At 43.9% G+C, this 23212-nt stretch overlaps 1 protein-coding gene across 3 annotated transcripts in view; it reads left to right on the forward strand.

Moving 5' to 3' along the window:
* The window catches only part of CCDC178 (coiled-coil domain containing 178), a 483231-nt gene that overhangs the window by 77052 nt on the left and 382967 nt on the right, over positions 1-23212 (forward strand). For all 3 annotated transcript variants that reach the window (XM_033935245.1, XM_033935248.1, XM_033935246.1), the window contains one exon: positions 17289-17472. In XM_033935245.1, coding sequence (XP_033791136.1) covers positions 17289-17472 — 184 coding nt within the window. The remainder of the gene's footprint in view (positions 1-17288; positions 17473-23212) is intronic.

Here is a 23212-nt window from a genome sequence, read left to right on the forward strand (position 1 = left end):
TTGAGTGCAACGCAGCATGCTTTTCATCTTTTAGATGCAACAGCTGAGATCTCTGTTAGTGAAAGCCCGCTCATGTCCCTTTGGAATAACCCTAAAATTCAAAATAAAGGTAGATCCCTCTCTTGGAAAAAGTGGCAACGAGCGGGAGTCGAGTTTGCTCATCAATTGATCTCCTCCACCTCAATCGTTCCTTTTGATACTTTTTGTTCTGCATATTCACTTCCATCCTCTATACATTCCCAATGGCTCATGCTTACTGAAATACTGTCTAAGGTACATATGCGCCATGACTTTATGACCTCTATCCACACTGTTCACCACAGGTCTACTCTTGCCTTAATGAAGGGTAGAGCGATATCTCTTTTTTATAGTATTCTAAGGGATCACTCTTTCACCTTTTCACCTCAATCAATGAACCAATGGGACTCGATTCTGCAGACTACACTTTCTGATATAGATTGGGAACTTTTCTGGTCCTCCACAAACCGTCCTCTCCTATCTTCCAGAGTCTCGCAATCAATGTTCTTCGTTATGTGGAATGCAGTATGGACCCCATATCGCATGTGGAAAGCGAAGCTAAAACAAGACTCCACCTGCTGGAACTGTTTGAAAGAGTCTGGAACTCTTGATCACATGCTTTTTCATTGCACTATAGTCCACTCCTTCTGGATTCGTATTTGGGACACTATAAAATCTATTACTAAGTGTTCAGAAGAGATTTCCATGGACATTGTAATTCTTCGTTCTCAACACCCTTGTTTCACACAAACAAACTGCCCACCTAAACTCATTGACGCCATGTTTGTAACAGCTCTTATGCATATTCTGAAAAATTGGAAATCATCCTCGCTACTTGACTACACCTTTTGGTGGAACTCTCTGAGCATGTATCACAAATTTGAATCTTATGCATATGAGAAAAACATGATTTCTCGACTCTCCACAAACATGGTGCAAAATAAATCACCTTGGTCATTCTTAGACTCATATGTTCATTCTAATCAGTAGACACTTCTGCCTCTCTATCTATCTATCTCTCTCTTTTTCTTTTTCTCCCTCTTTCTTTCCCTCTCTCTTATTTCACTCTCCCTGCTTTTCTGCCTTTCAGATATCTTCTATTAGCAGTTACATATACCCTAGATTCTTTTTATTAATCTGGTTGTAAGTAAATGATTATAGATATGGACTTTTTCTATACCATTGTGTCTTATTCAGATTTTGTGTGTTTGAACTGCTTTCTGTAAATTTCTTATAATATTCAATAAAAACTATTGAACTAAAAAAAAAAAAAAAAAAAAAAAAGGATTTTAAATCAGGCATGAATGTTGTTTAAAGTTTAAACAACATTCATGCCTGATTTAAAATCCTAACCTTTGTACTGAGGGACCAATGTGTTAGCTATTATCACAGCAATTAATGCAGAGCTGAGCTAATAATTAATGCAGCATTGTACCAGTTAAAGGGTAATTCTATAACTGTGAAATCTATAAATAAGCACTCAAAGGGCACCTAGTGAGTTAAGGGGATAGGGATAGGGACTTGTATACCGCCTTTTTTTTTTTTTTTTTTTTGTAGTTTTACAACTACACTCAAAGTGGTTTACATACAAGTGCTTCAAACATTTTACCTATCTGTCCCGGTGGGCTCACAGTCTATATAATGTACCTAGTGATTAAGTGGCTTCCCCAGGGTCACAAAGAGCAGGTGCTGAGGTTGTAGCTCTCTAACCACTGAGCCACACTATCCTCATGGCCATGCTTTGATTTCATCAGAAGTTATAAATCCTCATCTCCCAAGAGTCTCAGAGATCTGACAGAAAGAAATAACAGAGAGGTGTGACTAAGGGCTCCTTTTACGAAGGTGTGCTAGCGGTTTTAGCGTGCATTGAAGATTAGCGCGTGCTAACCCCATGTTACATGAAAACTACTAACGCAAGCTCTATGGAGCCTCTAGCTTTTCCCTTTCCATCTTGTCACTTGATAAACATACCTATACTGTATATGTTTAGCAATTAGTCACGTACAAAAATAAGAGAGCCTATGTCAAACAGAAGGCCATGATTTTATAAATGGTGCCTAGATCGGCAGTACCTAGCCATTTTTGGTACAGAATTCAAAATGATTTAATTGGCTTCATTGGCATGATTATGAAAGCTAATAATATATAGAAGAATGGGTAGAAACCTCTAATGTTGCTAACACAATCAAAAAACAGGTTCCTGATACACAACTAGAGTCAAGTGTAATTCAAGAGGAAAAGACATCAGATTCCTGTACCAGTAAAGAATATAAATTCAAAATGGTTTCAGCAGAATCAGGTTCTCTTTCACTGGTCTAAAAACCTCTCTTAGCTGATCAACAATGTGTTATGGCAAGTGAGTTATACACTACACTGCTCAAACAATCAGCAATGAATAAATTAAATGCACTTTTCGTAATGCTGGCGAAAGCCCGATGGGACTCGTTTCGCCAATTTGCTTGGCTTCGTAGGAGGACTTTTTTTTTGAAAACTACAATGAAAACACAAGTGCAATCAATAACCCCACAAACGTGGAGAACCACTGTTGTTCAATATTAGATTAAAATAGTACTCACTGCGTTCAGTCTTACTGCTATTGCATATAAAAAAATGGTGCTGATAATTTTCCGAATGCCGCACATGCACACTTATGCTTGAACAAAATGATGTCACTGAGAGTCTGCCTTAATCAGTTGATAGAATGCCAAAGCAGAAATTTCAAAAAACAAAGAAAACAACAATAGAAAATCATTCTGACTGAACTCTTGAAAACACCATTAAAAGCCGATTAAAAATAGTTACAAGAATGATTAAGTTCTGCACCGAAATCAGTATGGCGCCTATCAGTTCATTCACAAAAAGTAAGAACATAAGGATTGCCATACTAGGACAGACCGAAGGTCCATCAAGTCCAGTATCTTGTTTCCAACAGTGGCCAACTCAGGTCCCAAGTACCTAGCTAGATCCCAAGGAGTAAAACAGATTTTAAGCTGCTTATCCTAGGAATAAGTAGTGGATTTCCCCAAGCCCTCTCAATAATGGCCTACGGACTTCTCTTTTATGAAATTATCCAAACCTTTTTTAAACCTGCTAAGCTAACTGATTTCACCACATTCTCCAGCAACGAATTCCAGAGTTTAATTACACATTGTGTGAATAAATATTTTCTACAGTTTGTTTTAAATCTACTTAGTAGCTTCATTGCATATGCACCCTAGTCCTAACATTTTTGGAAAGAGTAAACAAGCGATTCACATCTATCCTTTCCACTCAATTCAGTATTTTATAGACCTCTATCATATCACCCCTGAGCCCTCTTTTCTCCAAACTGAAGAGCCTTAGTCACTTTAGCCTTTCCTCATAGGGAAGGCATCCCAAACCTTTTATCATTTTTGTCGCCCTTCTATGTACCTTTTTTAATTCTGCTAGTTGTGGTTAGAGGCAGAGTTTGAGTGTTGAAAGTATTAGGTGCCAATATTTTAGGTCTGGAAAACCCAGGCTTAATATATTGGCACCTAATGCAGGCATGGTTCTACAAATGGTGCCTAAGTTTGATTTAAAAAACACCTTAGTGTAAACACCTCTAGTTACATAGTTCTGTCTCTGGGTTTCTGAGCATGTTCCACACCATTTATTATTACATTACATTACATTACATTAGGGATTTCTATTCCGCAATTACCTTGCGGTTCAAGGCGGATTACAAAAGAGTTAAAGAGGGTGTTTTACAAAAAAAATTCTGTTCCTTTATGGGAGAAAAAGAGTAGAGCAGGTTGATTTGGGGGTTTAGGGGGTTAGAGGGATGAAAGAAGGATGCTTGAGAGGTTAGGACTTTTTCAGGGATTTTTTTGAAAAGTATAGTCTTTATTTCTTTTCTGAAAGTTTTGCAATCCGGGGTCGTTATCAGAAGGCTGGCGATTTGGTTGTCTATTTTTGCTGCTTGAGTGGCTAGGAGGCCATCATATAGTTTTTTCTGTTTAACTTATTTGATGGTGGGTGTGAGTTTTCCTATGTCTGGTTGAGGTGGTTTGGATGAGGCGGTTGTTCAAGTAGGTTGGGCTATCTCCGTTTAAAGTTTTAAATAGTAGACAGTAGAATTTGAATAGTATTCTTGCTGGAATTGGAAGCTAGTGAGAGTTGAGGTATGCCTCTGTGATGTGGTCATGTTTCCTCAATGAGTAGATGAGTCTTAGAGCTGTGTTTTGAATTGTTTGTAGTTGTTTTGTTATTGTTGCAGGGCATGAGAGATAGAGGATGTTGCAATAGTCTAGTAGTCCTAGTATTAGTGATTGTACTATGAGCTGAAATTGTGTTTTCTCGAAGAATTTTCTGACGTCTTAAGTTTCTCATAACTGCGAATGATTTCTGTATTGTTTTATTGATTTGTGGTTGCATGGTGCAGCATCTGTCTATTGTTATTCCTAGTAGTTTTAGGGTGGGTTGTATGGGATAGTTAATTGCATTGATTTCTATCTTGGTCATAGTTGGGGTTTTGTTATTTTCGAGGAGGATGAATTTTGTTTTGTCTGGGTTCAGTTTCAGTTTGTGATCTTTCATCCAAGTCACTACTATTTCAAGTGTTTGGTGTAATGCGTCTGTCATGGAGGACTTTGTTGATCAAAAGGTATGAGAATGGTGATGTCACAGAAAAACGCACTCCCCATTCATACCCCCCCCAATCAAGGAAGTAAAAAGAACAAAACTACACGACGGCCTCCTAGCCACTCGAGCCGCAAGGCTAGACAACCAGATCTCCAACCTTATGATGACCACCCCAGACTATAGGACGTTCAGAAAAGAAATAAAAACCATACTTTTCAAGAAATTCCTGAAGCAGCAATAACATCACGACCTCTCAGTAACTCTAAAACTGACATTTGATCTACCCATTACCGCACTAATAATAACAAAAGAACCTCCACTATGACCACCTATTAAATCTTTTACAAACCACCTCACCCTCAACAACCCGTTAAATGTTTATAAGATCTACAACTTACCTCTCTAGCTAATCATTGTAACTCTGCTTTTTTTAAAGTAATCTTTTGTAATCCGCCTTGAACCGCAAGGTAATGGCGGAATAGAAATCCCTAATGTAATGTAATGTAATGTAATCTGCATAACTGTAGGAAGATAGGCCTAGTTTGTCCAGGTGGGCACTGAGGGAGGAAGTGTAGAGGTTGAAAAGAGTAGGGAATAGTGGCAATCCTTGGGGTACGCTACAGGGGTTTGACCAAGTTTCTGATTTTTATTTATAGGTTCTGGATTTTAGGAATCCTTTGAACCATGAGTATACTTTATCTGTGATCCTAATGTGTCCAAAATTTGTAGTAGGGTGTTATGGTCCACCATGTCGAATGCAGCGGTCAGGTCTAGTTGTATGAGCATCATTTTTTTCCCTGTACTGAGGTGTTGTCTAGCAGTGTCCATGAGGGATCCTAGTAGCGTCTCTGTGCTGAAGTTGGTTCTGAAACCGGATTGTGTGGGGTGGAGTCAGTGGCGTACCAGGGGGGGGGGGGGGGGGGGCGGTGTGCCCCGGGTGCCAGCCCTAAGGGGGTGCTCCCGGCCTTGCCATTCAGTCCCCCCCACCCCCACTGACCTTCCTGCACCACCTGTGAAGCAGCCCGCAGCAGGATCGCGAAGTCAGCGTCAGCGATCCCTGCGCTGCTTAGGCGCTGCTTCCTGCCTTTGGGGGGTGCAGGCCTTCAAGGGGGTGCAGGCCTTCAAGGGGGGGACAGGCCTTCAAGGGGGGAAAGGCAGGCAGGCCTTCAAGGGTGGGACAGGCCTACAAGGGGGGGACAGGCCTACAAGGGGGTGGGACAGGCCTTCAAGGGGGGGACAGGCCTTCGGGGGGGTGCAGACCTTCAAGGGAGTGCAGGCCTTCAAGGGGGGGTGCAGGCCTTCAAGGGGGAGACAGGCCTTCAAGGGGGGGAAAGGCAGGCAGGCAGGCCTTCAAGGGGGGACAGGCCTACAAGCGATCCCTGCGCTGCTTAGGCGCTGCTTCCTGCCTTTGGGGGGTGCAGGCCTTCAAGGGGGTGCAGGCCTTCAAGGGGTGGACAGGCCTTCAAGGGGGGAAAGGCAGGCAGACCTTCAAGGGGGGGACAGGCCTACAAGGGGGGGACAGGCCTACAAGGGGGTGGGACAGGCCTTCAAGGGGGGGACAGGCCTTCGGGGGGGTGCAGACCTTCAAGGGAGTGCAGGCCTTCAAGGGGGGGAAAGGCAGGCAGGCAGGCCTTCAAGGGGGGACAGGCCTACAAGGGGGGGAGAAGCTACAAGGGGGTGGGACAGGCCTTCAAGTGGGGGACAGGCCTTCGGGGGGTGCAGGCCCTTCAAGGGGGGACAGGCAGACCTTTAATGGGGGACAGGCCTTTGGGGGGGACCATGATTTAGAAGTACACGGAGGGAAGGGGGTGTTCAAAGAGACGTGCATATGCCAAACTTTGGGGGGGGGGGGGGGAAGAAATAATGGGTCTGAAAATAGAGGAGAGGGAGAGAGATGATGGACCATGGGATTTAGGGAGGGAAGGAACAGAAAGGGAGAGAAATTGGACACAAGGGATGGTGTGGAGGAGGGATAGAGATACTGGATAGGAGGTAATTAGGAAAAGAAAGAGAGAGATGGTGGACTCTGGGGTGGTGGGGAAGGAGGGAAAGATGCCGGATGAAAGGGTATTTAAGAAAAGGTGGATTTGTGGAGGGAGATGAAAAAAAGGAAAGATACCAGACTTCCTGGGAAGGGAAGGGAAATGGAAAGGGAGGACAGAGTTGGCAGATGGATGGTTAGCATGCAGAAAGAAGGAGACCCTGGCAAGCAAGTTATCAGAAGAAAACCAGAGCCTTGGACCAACAAGATTTGAAATGTAACCAGACAAGAAAAGGTAGAAAAATTAATTTTATTTTCTGTTTTGTGATTATAATATGTCAGATTTGAAATGTGTATCCTGCCAGAGCTGGTGTTGGACTGCAAACGTGAGCTAGGATTTAACAGAGAGAGGAAAAGTCCTTTTTGTTTCTTTATTTTATTTACACCACAGCGCCAGTGTGGTTAGGAGAAGCCAAAGGGGGTGAAAAAGCTATAAAACCCACCAGGAGTTTTGAAAAAAATCACCCAACTGGGCAGGAAAATCGAATTGAAAAACCAATTCAATAGGGCTGAATCGAATCAAAAAATTTTTTCCTGTATCTGGCAGCATTAGTTTGCGCTACTGTCTTAGACTTTAGGACCTGGGATTGGGGAGAGATGGCATCCTCAGTACTTTATAATGCAAGTGAAACGAGGATTTGGTCAGACTTTTGAAGGGTCTGCAGAAAATAAATATTGTATAGGCCGGGGACATGAGACAGCAGGAAATGGGAACTTTTCTTCCTTCTATTTTTGTGAATGGAAAGGCTGAGGATGTCAGAGAGTTCAGTTAAAATATGTGCTTTATAAGAAAATATAATAATGTGTTTTATAAAGTTTATAGCATAGCTGGCCTACCCAGTGAGGTGTTCCTAGTGGTGATGGTGGCAGCGTGTCAATGTGTTGAGAGGAAGAGGTGGTCTGGGAAATTCTGCTGAGCAAACTCCGGGCCCATTTCCACCCCCCAGTTAGTCCACTCCACTCAACTGGTTCACACACTGAGTGGGTCTTTGGGTGTTGTTTTGGGATCTCTTCCAGTGGTTTATCTCCTTCTGGTCCAAGGAAGGAAACTTTGTTATCCTTAGCATTGACCTACAGAATATGTTTGTAACAGCGCTGCTTGTGTGGCATTAGGCTATGTAATGATCGAAAGAAAAAACAGACCTTTGCACATTTTTGCACTATATGGTGGGTGTATGAGGAGATTCACATTTCCTGCACAGCTAAGTCCATGTGAAGTTACCTTGTGCTGTATTTGACATCTAGCAAGGTCTCTGTTTGAAAGGAAAGATCTAAACTTAAAAATGAAGTGGCCAGAAGTTATGGTAAAAGCAGATAGTGTAGCTGGTTTTAAGAAAGATTTGGACAAATTCCTGGATTAAAAGTCCATAATCTGTTATTAAGACATGGGGGAAGTGTCTGCTTGCCCTGGATCGGTAGCATGGAATGTTGCTACTCTTTGGGTTTTGACCAGGTATTAGTGTCCTGGATTGGCTACCATGAGAATGGGCTACTGGGCATGATGGACCATTGGTCTGACCCAGTTAGGCTATTCTTATGTTATGTTCTCATCTGTAGGGGCCTTTGTTTTCACTTCTTATTTTAATGTATTTTTTTTTCTGGGAACTTATCAGTGTTTTTTTTATAATGGAACAAAAATGGAAGAGAATTAATGTGTGTGGGATGAGGGGGTAACTAATTTCTTCAGCTAAATAATTCAATCCACTTCAAACAGACATAGGAGAACTCACGCACCATTCACACACCCTCCAACCAAAAACGTCAAAAGAAAAAAACTGTTTGACAACCTCCTAGCCATTCGAGCTGCAACACTCGACCCCCAACTCTACAACCAATTGACATTGACCACAGACTGCAAAACCTTCAAAAAGAAATAAAAACCCTTCTATTCAAAAAACACATAAAACTGAACTAACACAATCAGAACTGTCCCAAGCATCACCTGCAACTACTCCATATGTACTTCTGATGTCATGACAATTCAGACATAATTTATGTTATGTTATGTTTGGAATATAAGAAAATTTTCACTGCCTGTTTCTATTCTGACCATTTATTCTGTTTCATGGTCATTACAAAAAATATTTTTTTACATGGGGGGTGTCAAAAAATGATGGGCCCCGGGTGCCACATACCCTAGGTACGCCACTGGGTGGAGTATGTTGTGGTCTTCTAGATAATTGGAGAGGAGTTTGGCTACTAGCCCTTCTATTATAATGTGCAATAATTCTGAGAGGATCAAGTGGAAAGTGTTAACTAGAGTTGTGTACACTAAGGTGTGTTTTGGGGCAATTGTCACTACAAAATAACAAAAAGATTCCACTGTTCAAAGCATAAGGTGTAAAAAAAAGGGGAGGAAAAGGATCACAGAAACCTGCTTGGTAACAGGGAACAATCCTCAGCCAAGTCTGGCAAGGTTCCATATTTCATTCATTGATCCTGAAAAATAGCCTATGTGAACCCTTGAGAAAGCCAGCAATTTTGGTGAAACGGGTTCCGTTGGGCTTTGGCTGCTTGCAACATTTGAGATAAGTAAATTTGAAGATACATTGAACAGTAATTCAAATTAATATAATTTTAAGAGAAGACTCAGTGGAAAAGATTTTATAAAAGTTAATATTAAAAGGAAGAAAGAATTATAATAAATATAAAAGAAATAGAATAAAAAAGGAAGGGGGAAGAATTTCAGGATCAGTGAATAAAACGTGGAATCTTGTCAGACCTGGCTGAGGTTTATTCCCTGTCATCAAGCAGGTTTCTGAGGTCCTTTTCCTCCCATTTTTTATATCTTATGCTTTGAACAGTGGGATCTTTTTGCTGTTTTGGAGTTGTTGCAATGGGTCTCACTCACCATCTTTATTGTGTATATCAGTGTGCATTTGTCACTACCTCTGGTATAATATTTGTAATTTTCTCCTCAATCTGTGATAATACCTAAATTTGATTGGCATTTGGTAGGTACCATTTCCAGAATCAGGGTAAAAAGACTTAAGAGAAAACAATCAAAAAGATAGAATGAAGTGTAAAAAAAATATATCTTTAAGTAAATTTGTCTTTACCTGAGAGCATCATGACAACACTTGGAGTACCACCTTATTCTGAACAGAGTGTGTGGTACAGTGGTTAGAGCTACAGCTTTAGCACCCTGAGGTTGTAGGTTCAAATCCCATGCTGCTCCTTTTGACCCTGGGCAAGTCACTCAATCCCCCTTTGCCCCAGGTACATTAGGTAGAGTGTGAGCCCACCAGGACAGATAGGGAAAATGTTTGATTACCTGAATGTAAACCACTTAGGCTATAAGTAGTATATAAATACTTTAATACAAATAATAATAAATAGTGCTATGAGTAGCAGTTTATAAAACTGGTGTAATGTGCATTAAATCCCTTTAAGGAAGGTTATGTTGATATCACCAATATCATCTGCGCTATTTAACATCTACCAAAGAGTACTGGGAAATAACCTACTCTCAACCCAGGCTCACATCTTCCACGCCAATGATATCTTCATTTTCTGTACAGCCAAAGAATCCTCCACTAGCACCCTAAATTACCTGAAACCCACTATCGATGACCTAAGTACATGGAGGATGAAAAGCTTCTTCAAACTAAACAAATCTAAAACAAAAATATTATGGTTCAGAGATTGTAATTCTCTTTCAAGCACAGAACTAGAACTATCCACAGATAAGAGGCTAAAGATAGAAAATTCCTTCAAAGTACTGGGAATTACACTTAATTCAAACCTAAACTACAATATACATATCACCACACTAGTGAAAAAGTTCTTCTTTAAGATAGAAACATAGAAACATGATGACAGATAAAGGCCAAATGGCCTATCTAGTCTGCCCATCCGCAGTAACCATTACAGTGCTCCCCTGCGAATTCGCCATCCCGGTCATTCACGGTATTTTCCGACCGTGAATGACCAGACAGTAGAGGGCAGCTGGAGAGGCAGGAGAGGGCAGCTGGAGCGCCGGCAAGTGAGGGAAATCACTCGCGGTATACTCCGACCGCCTCTTCCTGTACTAAAGTTAGGCCTCACCAATCAGGAGCTGGGTGTCAAAGCAGCTCCTGATTGGTGAGGCCCGACTTTAGTATAGGAAGAGGCAGTCGGAGCATACCAGGAGTGATTTCCTTCACTCGCCTGTGCTCCGGCTGCCCTCTCCTGCCTCTCTGGCTGCCCTCTTCTGTTTCCCCTGCTAAAAATCATATTCACAGTTTTTCAACATTTGCGGGGGTTCCTGGAATGGAACCCCAATGAATATCGGGGGAGTACTGTATCACTTTCTCTCTCCGAGAGATTCCACATGTCTATCCCAGGCCCTATTGATTTCAGACACAGTCTCTGTCTCCACCACCTCTTCTGGGAGACTGTTCCATGCATCTACCACGCTTCTATAAAAAGTATTTCTTTAGATTACTCCAGAGCCTATCACCTCTTAATTTCATCCTATGCCCTCTCATTGCAGAGTTTCCTTTCAAATGACTCGAGTCATCTGCATTTACATTACATAGGTATTTAAACATCTCTATCATATCTCCCCTCTCCCGCCTTTCCTCCAAAGTATACAGCTTGAGATCGTTAAGTCTGTCCCCATATGCCTTATGATGAAGACCACATACCATTTTAGTATCCTTTTTATATCTTTTTGAAGGTGCAGCCTCCAGAATTGTACTGAGATAACTGAGGGCAATTAGGCTAGTCCTAACAGAGACCAGCTTCAGGTCAGTAGCACAATCTGTCCTAATACCCCACCTGGACTACTGCAACTCACTATATGGTGGCATTACAGAAAAAGAACGCAAGAGACTCCAAGTACTACTAAACACGGCCGCAAGAGTAATTCTCAAAAAGAATTGATATGATAGGACAAGTCCACTATTAGATCAACTGCACTGGCTACTGGTGAACAACAGAATCCAATTCAAGATACCCTTTAAAGTAACATAGTAACATAGTAGATGACGGTAGATAAAGACCTGAATGGTCCATCTAGTCTGCCCAACCTGATTCAATCTAAAAGTTTGTTAGGGTTTTTTTTTTTTTTCTTCTTCTCCTTAGCTATTTCTGGGCAAGAATCTAAAGCTCTGCCTGGTACTGTTCTTAGGTTCCAACTACTGAAGTCTCCATCAAAGCTCATTCCAGTCCATCAACCTCATCCCAGTCATTGAAGCCCTCTCCAGCCCATCCTCCCCCAAACGGCCATATACATAAGAACATAAGAACATAAGTAGTCGCCTCCGCCGGGGCAGACCAGAGGTCCATCCCGCCCAGCGGTCCGCTCACGCGGCGGCCCATCAGGCATATTGCCTGAGCAGCGGTCCCTGACTAATTTTATACCTACCTCTACACTTATCTCTAAACCTTCCACTACTCTTATCTGTACCCCTCAATCCCTTTGGTCCTCCAGGAACCTATCCAGGTCTTCCTTGAAACCCTGTACTGTGCTATTTCCTATCACGGCCCTCCGGAAGGGTGTTCCATGTGTCCACCACCCTCTGTGTGAAAAAGAATTTCCTTGCGTTTGTTCTAAACCTGTCCCCCTTCATTTCATCGAGTGACCCCTTGTTCTTGTGGTTTCTTTCAAATTGAAAAATCTGTCCTTGTCAACCTTTTCGATGCCCCTCAGGATCTTGAGGGTCTCTATCATATCTCCTCTGAGTCTCCGCTTTTCCAGGGAGAACAGCCCCAGCTTCTTCAGTCTGTCAGTGTATGTAAGGTTTTCCATACCTTAATCAGTTTAGTTGCTCTTCTCTGGACTCTCTCAAGCATTGCCATGTCCTTTTTGAGGTACGGTGACCAGTACTGTACACAGTATTCCAGATGCGGGCGCACCATAGCCCGGTACAGTGGCAGGATGACTTCCTTCGTTCTGGTCGAGATACCCTTCTTAATGATACCTAACATTTGGTTTGCTTTCCTCGAGGCTGTGGCGCACTGTGCCGACGCCTTCAATGTCGTGTCTACCATCACTCCCCAGGTCTCTTTCCAGCTTACTGACCCCTAGCATTGATCCCCCCATTTTGTAAGTGAACATCGGGTTCCTTCTCCCTATATGCATGACCTTGCATTTCCCCACGTTGAAGCTCATTTGCCACTTTTTCGCCCATTCTTCCAGTGTCGTAAGATCCCTTTGGAGATCCTCGCAATCTGCCGTGGTTTCAACCTTGCTGAATAGTTTGGTGTCATCTGCGAATTTGATGACCTCACATTTTGTTCCCGCCTCCAGGTCGTCAATAATATGTTAAACAGGAGCGGTCCCAGCACTGACCCTTGAGGGACCCCACTCGTGACCCCTCGCCAGTCCGAGTAGTGGCCCTTTACACCAACCCTCTGCTTCCTGTCTGCCAGCCAGTTTTTGATCCATCGGTGGACCTCCCCTCGCACCCCGTGATTCCATAGTTTCCTGAGCAACCGCTCATGTGGTACCTTATCGAAGGCTTTCTGGAAGTCTAGGTAAATTATGTCTATGGGTTCACCTTTGTCCACCTGGCTATTTACCCCCTCAAAGAAGTACAACAAGTTTGTGAGGCACGATCTACCCTTGCAGAACCCATGCTGGCTCGACCTTAGCTGTCCATTTTTTTCGATATGATCACAGATGCCGTCCTTAATCAGCGCCTCCATCATCTTTCCCGGGACCGATGTGAGGCTCACCGGCCTATAGTTTCCCGGGTCGCCCCTTGAACCCTTCTTGAAGATGGGCGTGACATTAGCTATTTTCCAGTCCTCCGGGATCTCTCCAGTTTTTAGGGATAGGTTGCATATTTGCTGAAGTGTCTCTGCTATTTCATTCCTTAATTCCTTGAGCACCCTTGGGTGAATGCTGTCTGGACCTGGCGACTTGTCGCTCTTTAGCTTGTCTATCTGCCTGAGGACATCCTCCTGGCTCACCTCTAGTTGGACCAGCTTGCTATCTTGATCTCCATTTTCTATTTCCTCTGGCTCCGGAATGTTGGATGTGTCCTCCCTCGTGAAGACCGACGTAAAGAAGTCGTTTAACTTGTCAGCTATTTCTTTTTCCTCCCTCACTACTCCCTTTCTATCCCCATCATCCAAGGGCCCCACTTCCTCCCTCGCTGGTTGTTTTCCTTTACGTACCTGAAGAATGATTTGAAATTTTTTGCCTCTCCCGCTAGTCTCTCTTCATATTCCCTCTTTGCTTTCCTAACCACTCGGTGGCACTCCTTCTGTCTTTCCTTGTGATCCTTTTGGTTGGCCTGCGTTTGATCCTGTTTCCATTTTTTGAACGATGCTTTCTTGTCACTTATCGCCTTTTTTACAGCAGCCGTTATCCATGCTGGGTTCTTTATTCGATTTTTCTTGCACTCTTTCTGAACCTGGGGACGTACAGGTTCTGTGCTTCGTGCACCGTACGCTTGAGCAGGGTCCAGGCGCTTTCTACGGACTCTATCTTCCTTGTGCTGCCGTTGAGTTTCTTCCCCACCATTTTCCTCATTGCATCATAATCCCTTTTCTGAAGTTGAGCGCTATTGTTGTGGTTCTTTCACCCTGGATGATCCCAGTTCTAGTCTGCACTGGATCATGTTATGATCGCTGTTCCCCAGTGGGTCTAATACTGCTACTTCCTTTGCAGGTCCCCCCCAGTCCACTGAAGATTAGATCAAGAGTAGCTTCTCCTCGTGTAGGTTTTGTGACCAGCTGCTCCAGGAAACAGTCCCTCGTGGCTTCCAGGAATTTGGTCTCTCTCACGCAACTTGAGTGCCCGATACTCCAGTCAATCCCAGGGTAGTTGAAGTCCCCCATCACCACCACACTTCCATTCTTGCATACCTGCCGCAGTTCAGTCTCCAGGTCCCGGTCGATTTCTTCCGATTGGCCAGGCGGACGATAGTATAGACCCAATTTGATGTCTGCTCCAGATCCTCCTGATAGCTTAACCCATATTGATTCCAAGCCGTCCTCCCTTACTGCTGTTTCCATTTTGGTTGAGGGTATGGAGTCCTTTATGTATAGCGCTATTCCTCCACCCTTTTTGTGTGTCCTGTCTCTCCTGTAAAGTTTGTACCCTGGTATGACTACATCCCATACCGTGCAAGTCTGCCCAGTACTGGCCTTAGTTCTTCAATATTTACTATTATTTTCTGATTCTAGATCCTTTGTGTTAATCCCATGCTTTTTTGAACTCCGTCACAGTTTTCCTTCACTACCGTTTTCCTCTCCGTCACCATTTTCCTCTCGGGTGGGCATTCCAGGCAATCACCACCCTCTCCATAAAGAAGAATTTCCTTAAATTGCTCTTGAATCTCCCACCGCTGAACCTCAAATTATGTCCTCTGGATTTACCATTTTCCTTTCTCTGGAAAATATTTTGTTCTACATTAATACTTTTCAAGTATTTGAATGTCTGAATCATATCTCCCCATCCCTCCTTTCCTCTAGCACAGGTGTCAAAGTCGGTCCTCGAGGGCCAGAATCCAGTCGGGTTTTCAGGATTTCCCCAATGAATCTGCATGAGATCTATTTGCATGCACTGCTTTCAATGCATATTCATTGGGGAAATCCAGAAAACCCGACTGGATTCCGGCCCTCGAGGAGGGACTTTGACACCCCTGCTCTAAGGTATACATATTCAGGGCTTCCAGTTTCTCCTCATACGTCTTTTGGCGCAAACCTCCTATCATTTTTGTCACCCTCCTCTGGACCGCTTCAAGTCTTTTGGGGCCTTCGCCAGATACGGTCTCCAAAACTGAACACAATATTCCAAGTGGGGTCTCATCAACGACATGTACAGGAGTATCAACACCTTTGTTCTACTGGTTACGCCTCTCTTTATACAGCCCAGCATCCTTCTGGCAGGAGCCACCGCCTTATCGCACTGTTTTTCACCTTTAGATCTTTGGACACTATCACCCCATGTTCCCTCTCCCCATCCGTGCATACCAGCCTCTCCCCTCCCAGCATATATGGCTCCTTCTGATTATTAATCCCCGAATGCATTACTCTGCATTTCTTTGCATTGAATTTTAGTTGCCAGATTTTAGACCATTCCTCTAACTTTTGTAGATTCTTTTTCATGTTTTCCATTCCCTCTTCGGTGTCTACTCTGTTACAAATCTCGGTATCATCCGCAAAAAGGCAAACTTTTCCTTCTAACCCTTCAGCAATATCACTCAAAAACATATTGAACAGGATCGGCCCTAGCACCGAACCTTGAGGGACTCTACTACTTACCTTTCCTTCCTCCGAGCGTCTTCTGTTAACCACCACCCTCTGGCATCTATCCGTCAGCCAGTTTCTAATCCAGTTCTCCACTTTGGGTCCTAACGTCAGCCTTTCAAGTTTGTTCAACAGCCTCCTATGAGGAACCGTGTCAAAGGCTTTACTGAAATCTAAGTAAATTACATCTATCATTTGTTCATGATCCAGTTCTCTGGTCACCCAATCAAAAAAATTCAAATCAGTTTAGTTTGGCACGATTTAACTTTAGTAAAGCCATGTTGCCTCGGATCCTGTAACCCATTAGATTCTAGGATGTTCACTATTCTTTCTTTCAGCAACACTTCCAATATTTTTCCAACAACCGAAGTGAGACTTATCGGCCTGTAGTTTCCTACTTCATCCCTGTGACCACTTTTGTGAATAGGGACCACTTCCGCTCTCCTCCATTCCCCAGGACCCACTCCTGTCTCCAGAGATTTGTTGAACAAGTCTTTAATAGGACCCACCAGAACCTCTCTGAGCATCTTCAGTATCCTGGGATGGATCCCGTCCAGTCCCATCGCTTTGTCTACCTTCAGTTTTTCAAGTTGTTCATAAACACTTTCCTCTGTGAACGGCGCAGAATCTACTCCATTTTCTAGTGTAACTTTGCCAGACAACCTTGGTCCTTCTCCAGGATTTTCTTCTGTGATCACAAAGCAGAAGTATTTGTTTTACACGTTTGCTTTTTCTTCATCACTCTCCACATATTGGTTCTTAGCATCTTTTAGTTTAGCAATTCCATTTTTCATCTTCCTCCTTTCACTGATATAGCTGAAAAAATTTTGTCTCCCTTTTTTACATTTTTAGCCATTTGCTCTTCCGCCTGCGCTTTCGTCAGGCGTATCTCCCTCTTGGCTTTTTTCAGTTTTACCCGGTAGTCCTTTCTGTACTTTTCTTCTTGGGTTTTTTATATTCAGGAACACTTCTTTTGCCTTATTTTCTCCGCCACTAGTTTAGACAACCACGTTGGTTTCCTTTTTCTCTTGTTTTATTTATTTCTTCACTTAAAGTTCTGTAGCCATTTTTATAGCTCCTTTCAGCTTAGACCACTGTTTTTCCACTTCTCTTATGTCCTCCCATCCTAACAGCTCTTTCTTCAGGTACTCTCCCAATTTATTAAAATCTGTACGTTTGAAATCTAGGACTTTTGGTATTGTGTGGCTGCCCTCTGCTTTAGCCTTTAGATATTCTGGATTTATTTTCGTGTTCTTGGATAATGTTTTTTTTTTTTTTGGGGGGGGGGTTATTTGTGGCATTTTTTATTTGTTTATTTCTGGCTTGTTTTCCTACAGTTGGTGTGTACCTTTCTCTGTTTTATAGAATAATTTCAGTATAAATAAATAATAAAGGTAATGGAAAGTACCATAATAGAAATCACAATCTTTTGTTTTCACAGGAAGAAGAATATTGAGGAAGAAGATACAGAAATCCAGAAATTACAGGAAGAGATTGTTGAACAAGAGGAACAGAATAAGCTTAAAGCTGAAGAAGTTGACAAGACTTCCACTGCCTTGACAGAATGCAAAGCATACCTGGAAGAAACAATTGAGAACTTCATGAACGAAGAAAAAAAATTTCAGGTTTTAATGTTTTATAATCATTTACAAATTATAGCTATTGAAACGAGATTGGTGACTTTATAAACTGTTTCTCCCATAATATTCAAAGCTATTTAACTAGCCAGAACTAACCAAAGCTGTTTAACTAGCCAACAAGCCTAGTATCCTGTTTCCAACAGTGACCAACCCAGGTCCCAAGCACCTAGCTAGATCTCAAATAGTAAAATAGTATTTATCCTAAGAATATACAATGGATTTCTCCATGTCATCTCAATAATGACCTATGGACTTCTCTTTTAGGAAATTATTCAAACCTTTTTTAAATCCTGCTAAATTAATTGATTTCATCACATTCTCTAAGAACATAAGAATTTACCGCTGCTGGGTCAGACCAGTGGTCAATCGTGCCCAGCAGTCTGCTCCCATGGTGGCCCCCAGGTCAAGACTAGTGCCCTGAGACCAGCCCTACCTGCTTACGTTTTGGCTCAACAGGAACCCGTCCAACTTTGTCTTAAATCCCTGGAGGGTGTTTTCCCCTATAACAATGTCCGGAAGAACAATCCATTTTTCCACCATTCTGGGTGAAGAAGAACTTCCTTACGTTTGAATGGAATCTAACCCCTTTCAACTTTAGAGAGTGCCCTCTCGTTCTCCCTACCTTGGAGAAGGTAAATAACCTGTCTTTATCTACTAAGTTTATTCCCTTCAGTATCTTGAATGTTTCTATCATGTCCCCTCTCAGTCTCCTGTTTTCAAGGGAGAAGACGCCCAGTTTCTCTAATCTCTCACTGTACAGCAACTCCTCCAGCCCCTTTACCATTTTAGTCACTCTTCTCTGGACCCTTTCGAGTAGTACCATGTCCTTCTTCATTTATGGCAACCAGTGCTGGACGCAGTACTCCAGGTGAGGGTGCACCATGGCCCAGTAGAGCAGCATGACAACCCTCTCCGATCTGTTTGTGATCCCCTTCTTAATCATTCCCAGCATTATGTTGCCCTTTTGCCGCTGCCGCGCATTGCACGGACGGCTTCATCGTCTTGTCAACCATTACTCCCAAGTCTCTTTCCTGTGGGGTCTCTCCAAGTACAGCTCCGGACATCCCGTATTCATGCATAAGATTTTTGTTACTGACATGCATCACCTTACACTTATCTATGTTGAACCTCATCTGCCATGTCGCGGCCCATTTCTCAAGCGTGTTTATATCACGTTGCAGAAGTTCGCAATCCTCCTGCGTCTTCGTATCGTCTGCAAATTTAATCACCTCACTCGTCGTACCAATTTACAGATCGTTTTATGAATATGTTGAAGAGCACGGGTCCAAGCACCGAACCCTGCGGCACTCCACAGGTGACACTTTTTCAGTCTGAGTGTTGTCCATTTACTCCTACTCTCTGTTTCCTATCCGCCAGCCAATTTTAGTCCACGTGAGTATTTCACCCTCAATTCCATGACTCGCAATTTTTCGAAGTAGTCGTTCATGCGGAACCTTGTTGAAAGCCTTCTGAAAATCCAGATATATACAATGTCAACTGGGTCACCCTTGTCTATCTGTCTGTTTACTCCCTCAAAGAAGTGCAGCAAGTTCGTCAAGCAAGATCTTCCTCTGCTGAAGCCATGCTGGCTAGTCCTCATCAGATCATGTCCGTCAAGGTGCTCAATGATGCAGTCCTTTATGAACGCCTCTACCATCTTTCCCAGTACCAAGGTCAGACTCACCAGTCTGTAGCTTCCCGGATCACCCCCTCGAACTTTTCTTAGTCTTCTGGAACCCTTCCCAATTTGATCGACAGATTGGCTATTAGTTGAAGCAGTTCAGCTATAGTCCCTTTCAGTTCCTTGATTACCCTCGGATGGATGTCATCCGGTCCTGGGGATTTATCATTTTTAAGCCTATCAATCTGCTGGAATACACCTTCTAGACTGACCGTCAACCCTTCTGGTATGTTGCGTATATCCTCTTCAATAAACACAAATGCAAAAAAAATGTGGTCAATTTGTTGGCGATGACTTTGTCCTCCTTTAGTAGTCCCTTCATTCCTCGGTCATCCAACAGCCCTACCGCTTCCTTCGCGGGTCGTTTCCCCTTAATATATCAAAAGAACGGCTTGAAGTTTTTCGGCTCCTTGGCTAGTCTCTTTTGGCCCCTTTTACCGCCTTATGGCACCTGCATTGATACTGTTTGTGTTTTTTCCAGTTTTCATCCGATTTTGACCTTTTCCATTCCTTAAATTAAGTTTTCATGCCCCTGATTGCTTCCCTCACTGCTACAGTTCCTTCACTGCTATGTTTCCACCTTTTCCCTCTTGGATCCCTTGTTGATACGTGGTATATATAGATTTTGCTCCTCGGTGACTGTGTCCTTAAAAAGGGACCATGCTTGCTCTAATGTCTTTACAGTGCTTATCCTCTTCTTGATCTTCTTTCCCACCACGAGTCTCATCCCTTCGTAATTCCCTTTTCGGAAGTTCAGCGCCATGGCCATCGTTCTGGATCGATGTTTCGTCCCCCGTGTCCAGGTCGAAGCAGATCATTTTATGATCACTGGTTCCCAGCGTCCCCTCTACTTCTACACCTTGTGCCGGTCCTTGTAGTCCATTTAGAATTAAGACCAAAACTGCATTTCCTCTCGTATTTTCCTTGACAAGTTGTTCCAGGAAGCAATCATCTATAGCATCCAGGAACTTGGTCTCCCTACCGGCAGCTGGAGGTGCCTAGGTTCCAGTCTATCCCCGGATAATTGAATTCACCCCTGAATAACTGCGTTGCCTCTTTTGCAGTTGCGTTTAATCTCTCGTCCGTCATTTCTCCATCAATTTCTTGGACTGCCCCGGGATCGGGAGTAGATGTCGATCTTCTTTTCCGTTCCATTTGTTCCCGGAATTTTGGCCCATAGAGACTCTACCTTATTGTTTGATTCCGGTGTGTTCTCTCTGGTAGACTCAATTCCCTCTTTGACTTATAGGTCAATGCTGCCACCTTTTTGAGCTTGTATCCCGGTAGCACAGTGTCCCAGATGTTTTCCTCATTCCACCATGATTCCGTGATGCCAATGATGTCATGGTTATCTTTTTGTGCCATAGCTTCTAATTCACCCATCTTATTCCTTAGGCTCCTTGCGTTCGTGTACATACACTTGAGTTTGTGGCCTGTCACTTTCTTGCATTTCCTTCCCTCTTGTGTCTCTTTCAATCCGTCAGGTTTTATGTCTTTCCTATGATCCGATGAGTCTTCCCTGCTATCTTCATGCACGGTATCCTTTGGTATACCGGTTTTCCGAACCATCGACTCTCAGTAGACTGTCGGCTTTCCCCTTCTTCCTAGTTTAAAAACTTCTCAATTTCTCTCTTGATGTTGCTTGCAAGTAGCCTTGTTCCATCTCCGCTGAGGTGGAGTCCATCCTTCCTGAATAGCTTGCTCTTCCCCCAGAATGTAGTCCAGTTTCCCACGAAGTGGAATCCTTCTTCCTTACACCAGCACCGCATCCATGCGTTGACTGCATGTAGCTCCGTCTGCCTCTTCTCGTCGGCCCTGGGTACCGGCAGGACCTCCGAGAATTCTACCTCTGTGTTCTGGTCTTCAGCTTCCTTCCTAGCATCTGGAACTGGTCCTTCAGTACTTCCCTGTTGTAGTTCCTGTTGCTCATGTTGTTCGTCCCCACATGGATTACCACCAAGGTATCGTCCTCTTCTACGCTGTTGATGATCCTGTCGATGCGGCTCACTATGTCTTCTACCTTGGCTCCTGGTAGGCAGGTCACCAGCCGATCCTGTCTTCCTCCAGCTATGTGGCTGTCAACTTGTCTGATGATGGAGTCCCCCATGACTATTGCTGTCCTCTCTTTCTTCTCTTGCCTCTCTAGCCGCAGATCTGTGTCCCTGGTGTATGACCATCTCTGCATCCGTAGGTCCATGTCCTCTGTGCATTTCCATCTTCCCACATCCTGGCGTTGACTTGCACCGGACTTGTCTGCTTGTGGGTTCTCTCTGCTGTTTCCAGATCTCGCCGCTGTGTCTCCCATTTCTTCTTTGTGATTGTCCTCCAGATGGTCTTCCCTCTCTGTAGATGAATCTCAGCAGTTCCACTGTTGCTGGTGACTTTCCACGGCCTCCCTGTATGCCTCCTCAATGGACTTCTCCAACTCCCAGACTTCTTCCTCAATGGTTTCCTCTGTCTTGACGTTCTCTGCATCCTTGTCCTCCTCCTCCACTGCTCGAAGTGCTTCCTGTTCCAGTATTCTGCCCTCCAGGAGTCTGACTTGTTTCTTCAGGCTTTCCAGTTCCCCACATTGAGTGCATACATAAGACAGCCTCCCAGAGAGGAGGTAGTCATACATATGGCAGCTCAACTTACTGGGTAGCTCAACTTCCTGCTTCTGTCTGCTGCTGCTTCCATTGCTGCCCACTTGCCGGTCTGCTATGGCTGTCCTCTTGGTCTACTGTGGCTGTCCTCTGGGTCTGCTGTGGCTGTCCTCTAAACTGCTCTGGCTTTCCTCTGCGTCTGCTGTGGCTGTCCTCTGCGTCTGTTGTGGCTGTTCTCTGCATCTGTTGTGGCTGTCCTCTGTGACTGCTCTGGCTTTCCTCTGCATCTGCTGTGGCTTTCCTCTGTGACTGCTCTGGCCTTCCTCTGCTTCTGCTGTGGCTTTCCTCTGTGACTGCTCTGGCTTTCCTCTGCATCTGCTGTGGCTTTTCTCTGCGTCTGCTGTGGCTTTCCTCTGCGTCTGCTGTGGCTTTCCTCTGCGTCTGCTGTGGCTTTCCTCTGCGTCTGCTGTGGCTGTCCTCTGTGACTGCTCTGTTTTTCCTCTGCATCTGCTGTGGCTTTCCTCTGCGGCTGCTGTGGCTGTCCTCTGTGACTGCTCTGGTTTTCCTCTGTGTCTGCTCTGGCTCTCCTCTGCGTCTGCTGTGGCTTTCACTGCGTCTGCTGTGGCTTTTCCTCTGTGACTGCTCTGGTTTTCCTCTGTGTCTGCTCTGGCTTTCCTCTGTGACTGCTGCGGTTGTTCTTCTGCTGTTTGTATAGTGACTCGCCCCTTCTTAAGGCCCTTTGCAAAGGCGCTCTTGCTAAGGTGAGTGCCTTTAACGCTCGCCTTCGATGCACGCCGAATGGCTTGAGCGCCATTGGCTCCGCCCCTTTTAAGTTGGAGCTCCGAGGTCCGAAAGTCAGAGGGGTGGGCAGAGCTACCTTTCGCCACTGCCCCTCACTCTTCTCCGCCTCTGTTCCCTCCTTGCTACTCCTCCTTTCCTCTCTCCTGCCTTTCCGACTCTCTCTCCTGCTTCTCGCCGCTTTTGGCTGCTGCTTGCCTGGCTCTCAGGGCAAATTCCAAAGTTTAATTACACATTTTGTGGAGAAAGATTTTATCCGGTTGTTTTAAATCTACTACTTTGTAGCTTCCATTGCATGCCCCTCTAGTCCTAGTATTTTTGGAACAAGGTAAACAAGCGATTCACATCTACCCTTTCTGTTCCACTCATGTATTTTATAGACCTCTATCATTTCATCCCCATGAACCATCTCTTCAAGCCTTTCCTCATAGGAAAATATCTCATCCCTTTTATCATTCTCTGTATTTTTTCTAAATTCCTATATCTTTTTTGAGATACAAGCGACCAGAATTAAACACAGTATTTGAGGTTTGGATGTACCATAGAATGATACAAGACATTATTTACATTTTCATCTTTGTTTTCCATTTCTTGCCTGATAATTCCTAACATTCTGTTGGGCTTTCTTAGCTGCTGCTGCGCACATTGAGCTAGGGAATTT

This window comes from Geotrypetes seraphini, chromosome 2 (assembly GCF_902459505.1).
Source record: "Geotrypetes seraphini chromosome 2, aGeoSer1.1, whole genome shotgun sequence".
Lineage (NCBI taxonomy): Eukaryota > Metazoa > Chordata > Amphibia > Gymnophiona > Dermophiidae > Geotrypetes > Geotrypetes seraphini.